The 6,637-nt window shown below is 45.7% G+C and overlaps 1 protein-coding gene across 1 annotated transcript; it reads left to right on the forward strand.

The window, feature by feature from the left end:
• Positions 1 to 3,184: 3,184 nt before the first annotated feature.
• On the forward strand, positions 3,185 to 6,419 carry LOC134528889 (ras-like protein family member 10B). The gene is made up of 2 exons (XM_063362556.1): positions 3,185 to 3,295; positions 5,826 to 6,419. Exons 1-2 carry the CDS (start codon positions 3,185 to 3,187, stop codon positions 6,417 to 6,419), a joined length of 705 nt encoding a protein of 234 aa, XP_063218626.1.
• The last annotated feature ends 218 nt before the right edge of the window (positions 6,420 to 6,637 follow it).

The following is a 6,637-nucleotide window of genomic DNA, read 5'->3' on the forward strand; positions in this document are numbered from 1 at the left end:
ACTGTGGCAAGGATTTTATCATGAGAAGGAATGCTAGACTTCATGAGAGGAATGATTGTGCTAAAAACCCAGTACGCAAAATGTTAAGCTGTAATCGGTGTAGCGATATTCGAAGAAACGATATTCGGATTTATCCGAAAGACAGGCCAGTGCAGTCCATAAACCATCTGCATCCTTCTACCGATCCCATGATGTAACCTCTGCTGTTTCCACATGGCGAACATGGGTACACCAGTGGCATGCAGCATGAGTTCATTGTAAGCGAACTGCGCAATAAAGTTACATGTAACCAGTTCTATGCTTACAAGATCATGCAGAGACAATGTTTTTCCATATTGCATCACTCAGGAAAACTTTTCCAGCAATATTTGGTGGATGCTTTTTGCAAGGCAGAAGCTTTAAGATTGTGGTATATCGTTACACGCTGTCGGGTGGGCGGTTTACACTCCACACGGCTTACATAGCGTTTCTATTTTTAATATATCTTTTTGTCTGCGTTTTTATTTATTTGTTACACGTCGCCGGGGTGGGCGGGGTACATTCCGGTGAGTTTTTTCTTTTATGTATGCTTATTTGCTACATGTCGCTGAGCGCCTATTACTGCGCTTCATGCTATTTGGATGGCTAGTACTGTTTTTTATAATTTTTAACTCTGCGTATATGGTTTATTTTGTATTACCTAGGTAACTTATGTAAGTTTATTTCTTGTGATCGTGCCGCAGCCGGGCGGGGCTGGTGTCCATAACAGATTTCCCCGACGAGCGGTGTAAACATATTTGTTCTGGGTCTTCGCCCACGCCGTGCGGTTTTTATTTTAAATATGTTTATTACTTAACACTACGGCGCACGAGCAGCGCACGAGCGATCGTTCATCACTCTTTCCTAGACGGGCGTTTGTTCAACATTTATTTAAATTTATATTTATGGCCATTTTTATTTTTTTAGTTATCATTACATATCACTGAGGTGGGCGGGGTGCATTCCGGTGAGTTTTTTTATGTATGCTTATTTGCTACATGTCGCTGAGCGCTATTTGGAAGGCTAGTACTGTTTTTATTATTTTTAACTATGCAAATATGGTTTATTTCTAGCGTTCGTGCCACAGCTGAGCGTTCCTACAATTTTATTTTAAATATGTTTATTACTTAACGCTATGTGTTAACTGTAGGGGTCCTATGATTTAATTTTTTTCTTTTAGCACTTTGCACAACTGCTACACCGTAGGGGTCCTAACTATCCTTAATACTTAACACACTGGCAGAGAGCCAATTACTACACGGTGTTTGTACAGTGATTATTTTATTTTAAATATATATAATATTATGTGGGAATTATTATTGCGCATTGTGTGTGTGACGCCCCAGCGACAACATCTCGCTCTCTGTGCACGGGTTTTTGAGTTATATGTTGCTCCAAGGTGTTTGTATTTAGTCATAGCTAGTATGGCAGGGATTTTAAGCATAGCGGCCAATGTTTTAGACATAGCTAGTATGGCGGCATTTGTTTTTGTAAAAAATTTAACATGGCAGCATTTTATTTCTTTCCGGAATTTTAATATTGCGGCATTTATTTTTTGGAAATTAGACATGGCAGTATTTTATTTCTTTTTTGGAAATTTAAATATGGCGGTTGGAAATTTAAACATAGCGTCTTGTAATCATATGTTCCTTATTTAATTCTACACTTCCCAACTGATTTCGTGTTCTAGTGGTTAAGGTGTCTGCCTTGTAACCTCGACGTTGCTGCGTCCCACGGATCGAATCCCCACACCGCCCAGGATTTTTTGTATACAATTCCTGCCTTCGGAGCGACGGTGGTGCGCTCCGGTAACCAAAGGTTGAACTAAGATCGTGGCCTCCACGTTACAATATGGCGGCCCCCGGTGGCTGCGACAGTGGCGCGCCCTGGTAACCAATTTCAACAACAATGGCGGCCCCCAGGGGGTTCTGGCGCAATGTTTACATCTTTCAATGTTTACATTGCTCCTGAACCTCCTTGCTGCTGCTACTACTGAGGTCTACTTCTATATTTCTGTTGAGTCTGGATCCTGATAACCAGAGACGCGAGCGCCCCTGGAGGTAAGTGGCTGCACTCACCACCCCCGCGGCTTCTAGCAGCACCCAACAACTAAGTAAAAAAGAGCCAAACAAATTACTTATAATATAGACACTTAATTAACATATCAGACACTATGAAGTACATCCTCAGAGACCACCTCCTCGGTTCGAAGTCCGTGCTACCTTTTTTTTTGCAGGACATTATTTCCTTAGACTATTTTTACGATAATAATTTATTAAACTGTTATTATATTGTGTTTATTTTAATTATTGTAAAGCTATTTTATGGCTATAAGATTATAATCCCCAATGCTTTGAAGATACGAGACATGACGACTGAAGCCGAAAGTGGCCGAACACGATTGGGGAGCTCCCCAGCCACAGAGCATCGTGCGGTGGACAAATACGAACACTGCCGAAGGCTCACGATAGACGAGCTTCATCGCCAAACATCCCCATCTACAGAGCCGCCAGAGACCACGTAAATGCCCTAATTCGGGAGCTGGGGAGCTACGCACCGGAGGAGGTCGTTAGCTACCGCCGACCATGACTGGCAGTCCGCTGAATGCAACCAGACAGACGCAGAAACCAACGCCCTAGACAAGCGACGTTGCCGCTGGCCCAGGAACAACCTGGGATCCCTCCCCTCCAGGATCCTCCCTGCACCGGCCGGGGGCCCAATGATCTCCCTGCCAGCTCTACTGGACGACCCCGGCGATCCTGTACACCGGTGTGGGTACACGCGATCTCGGCCGAGGACGCATTCCAGGTAACCACAGGCGAGGAGTGGACGTCCCGCTTCAAAACCGTGTTGGCTGCACCGCACCGTCGACAAAACGAGACTGAAAAGGCACACCCGTGTGGCGTAGGTGGACTCCACGCTCTCTGAAACCCCAAGCTCGCGGGAGGTCATGCCGCTCACCTGACCAGTGCCCTGGCCGCCCCCATGGCGCCCAATGACCACAGGGTTGTTCCAGGACGGACCACACACGAGTGGAGAGGACCCTGGCGGCGGGGGCGGGTCCGAGGAGAAGGAAGTGCCTTATTTCCCCCCTCCCCACAATATATTAACTGGCCATAGGCAAACGTCAAACACAAAGAAAACATGACAACCGCCATGCTGGGCGATGCCTACTTTACAAAGCACCGTGGCGACGGTGGACGCGACTGCTAACACCCTCCGGCGCTGTGGCCCCCTAGGGCCCGCACTGGGCACGGCTGTGGCCCAGGTGGCCCTGGCGAGCGCAATACAGTATACCCACTCACCACTCACCATCAAAATCAAACCACCCATAAAACTGATCAACATAGCCCATCGTCACAGCCTTCACCGCACGGCGAGAAAACCGCTTCCTAATGCCCTGTCAGCGTAGCAACCCGGCAACCGAATCTCAAACGATGCCAAACAGACATAACTACACCCTCAATCAAGCCACACTCTCCCCGCAGAGACCTGGACGACAACTAGAGGTGAGGGCGGCCCTGGATCGCTGCCGGGCACGGCAAGGGACCAGTGATGATACCATCAGTTCGCGACACACGGGTGTTAGACTGTGTGGTCAGCATAACTAACTGATCTGACCCACTTATAATATATACACAAGACATAACCCTACAACTAAACATTATATTTAAAATAACCGTTATAACCAGACTCTCAGAAAAAAAAATGAAGTCGTAATCAGTAACAAACCTAATGGATCTCTAGAGCATAACACGTCTGTTTTTTTATAAATAATAGAGCTTACCCTTAAAATTGATACAGGGTAAACGATTTAAATAATATGCTTAATAACAATGATTGATTTGGTAACCATAACAGCGTGTTTGAAAATAAAGAGTAATTGGTACAACCACAAATTGTTGTTTTATTTTAATGATTAAATGGGCCAAGGAAGCATACATAGGCTACGTAGATTTATGTGCGCGCAGAAAGTGCAGAATTCCATTCGTGGCCCCAGAACTGAGCGGCTTACTTGCCTAGTTGTGATGGAGCGTTCAGCTCGCAGGCGAGATGGCCATGGCAGCCTGGGGGCGCACTGGCGAGGGGGAAATGCGAGGGCTCACCGCTGCCTTCCGCGGCATGGAGGCGGAGGGACATCATACCAACCAGTCCTAGGACCGGGAAGGAAATCTTCTTCTACTAAAAAATCCTTAGCAGGCCGGGAACCAAACCCGGTTCATCAGCCAGGGCCTCTTAACTACTGAGCCGTAAGAAGGTACATTATTCCCCAACAGAAGCTTTAAAATGCGTGAGTCATGGCGGGCGTATAGCTCGTAGGTCGCTCATGTTAAAGAGCCTCATAGCACTTTGTATGTCAAGTGTCAATGCAGTGAGTGATATTTCATTACTAGTAGATTTTAAATATTTTCTCAGTCAAATTACCACTTAAGTAATTATTTAAATTTTTAATTTCCTATGACAGGGGTTACCGATTCTTATGGCCAGTTGCACTATTCTGCTCTTCGATCCGTGATCCAATGATCTTAGCCCAAGAATGATCCATGGACCTTTCCTCTAAACGTTGCGCTAACACATACTGGGACTGCACGATCTTCGTTCGTGTGAACTATTGCGCGAGAACAGGCAGCAGTGTCGAAGAAATGTTGAGCGCACTTCTATTGGTGGGCTGGAACGATATGAAGTTATAATCGATTGTGACACGGTGAACAAATGGTCAATACGACTCCCACACAATAGCATTAACGTATAGTCACTGCCTCATATATTAAATTTTAATAACGTTAGAAAACGCATACTGGCATTTAAATGTTAATATAAAACGAAGTAGACGCAAATATGAATAGCTGTAGACTAAAAATACGCTTTTATTTAATATGGAAAGTAATCTTGACGAAATATATTATTAAAACTTTTAACTAAAGTAAGTATATTTAAAATATGGGTAATTCGCATGAATAGAGGTTGTAACACTAGAATAAGAAAAATTATTTTATCTGCGTTATATATGATCTGCTAAATTTGTAACAAAACTTTATTATTTACGTTTAAATAAATTTTAATGCATATAGTCCGTGAAATGCTGGTGCAATGTCGATCCGAGATAACTGCTATGAACCGACCCGGGAGTCGGTTCACATTGAAGTTCCCAATGATCTTCGCTCAGCGCTCACAACATTATGGTGCAACATAAAATGTGATATAATTATGATCAGTCCAGTTTATGACTTGAGATGACACCTGAACTCATATGATGCAACTGGCTATTAGACCCGCCGCTCCCGTATTATCAACATTTTATTTCCGGCAGCACATCCAATATGAACCAATAGGAGATTCCTCCCAAAAACCCGTTAAACCCAATTTTATATCACAAACTCAAATAATTATATTATCTATAAAATAATTTTATGTCGTTATATAATCTAAATTTTAAATTTATATTTAACTTAGGTAACCTTTAGGTATTAATGAAGCTATTTTACAAGCAAACATGAGGTGGTAGAAAGAATTAACTCCACTGCGTGCTAGTTAAGTTATGCACACATATCAGTCCATTGGACGAGTGATTGTGTGCGACGCTTGCCGGTACCCCTGAGCACCGCGGTGCTGACTTTGGGAACCCATAGGTTATGAAATACTATTTGTAAGCAATGCATGTGGCTGTGTTTGCATCTGCTGAGTGCTACAATTATTTTGGAAAATCGTAAGAAAATTTTGGTGCTATACGTATGATAAGTTCTAGTGACAGTCACTGTAATGATTACTGTGATTTATTTGTTCCCGGATGGCCGTACGGTGCGCAGCAGTTCATCTGGAACGACTTCAGCGACGAGTACAACCAAACCGAGCGCAAGAGGACGTACTTCCCGTCGGTGCTCATCAACGACCACCTGTACCGCCTGACCATCGCAGACCTGCCGGTAATCCCGTACTTCCCGAGCTCGCCGCGCCGCGAGTGGGCCGACTTCCGCTTCTGCGGCCTGCGCGGCGCGTCCGCCTACGTGCTCGTGTACGACGCGTCCAACGCCGGCACGTTCCGGCACGTGCGCGCGCTGCGCGACCAGATGTGCGAGGCGCGCGACATGCGCGGCGTGCCCGTCGTCGTGGTGGGCAACAAGCGCGACCTGGTCGCGTGCGCCGCCGGCACCCCCGGCGCCGCCGCCGGCGACTGCGGCTCGGCCGAGCGCCGCGAGATCGCCAACCTGGTCAAGAAGCAGTGGAAGTGCTGCTACGTGGAGTGCAGCGCCAAGTACAACTGGCGGGTTGTCACCGTGTTTCGCGAGCTCATGAAGATCGTGGACGGCATCGAGACCGGCCAGGGCTACAAGGAGGTCTGCTCCCCGATGAGGGACAACTTCCAAGAGGCTCTGGACAGGAACAGGTGCAACATCATATAATGTTAATTGAAAACTAGGTTTTTAACATTTTAATAATCCAGGGCTTAGCAATAATGACCATCTTTCTGGTGCTCGTGAATAACTTGGACGGCATGGATACCAGCCAGGGATACAAGGAGGTCTGCTCCACGATGAGGAACAGCTTCCAAGAGTCTCTGGACAGGTAGAGTTGCAAGATCACATAACGTTCATTGAGACCTGCTTATTGTATAAAGAGG

The sequence above is a fragment of the Bacillus rossius genome, chromosome 2 (genome assembly GCF_032445375.1).
Source record: "Bacillus rossius redtenbacheri isolate Brsri chromosome 2, Brsri_v3, whole genome shotgun sequence".
In the NCBI taxonomy this organism is placed as follows: domain Eukaryota; kingdom Metazoa; phylum Arthropoda; class Insecta; order Phasmatodea; family Bacillidae; genus Bacillus; species Bacillus rossius.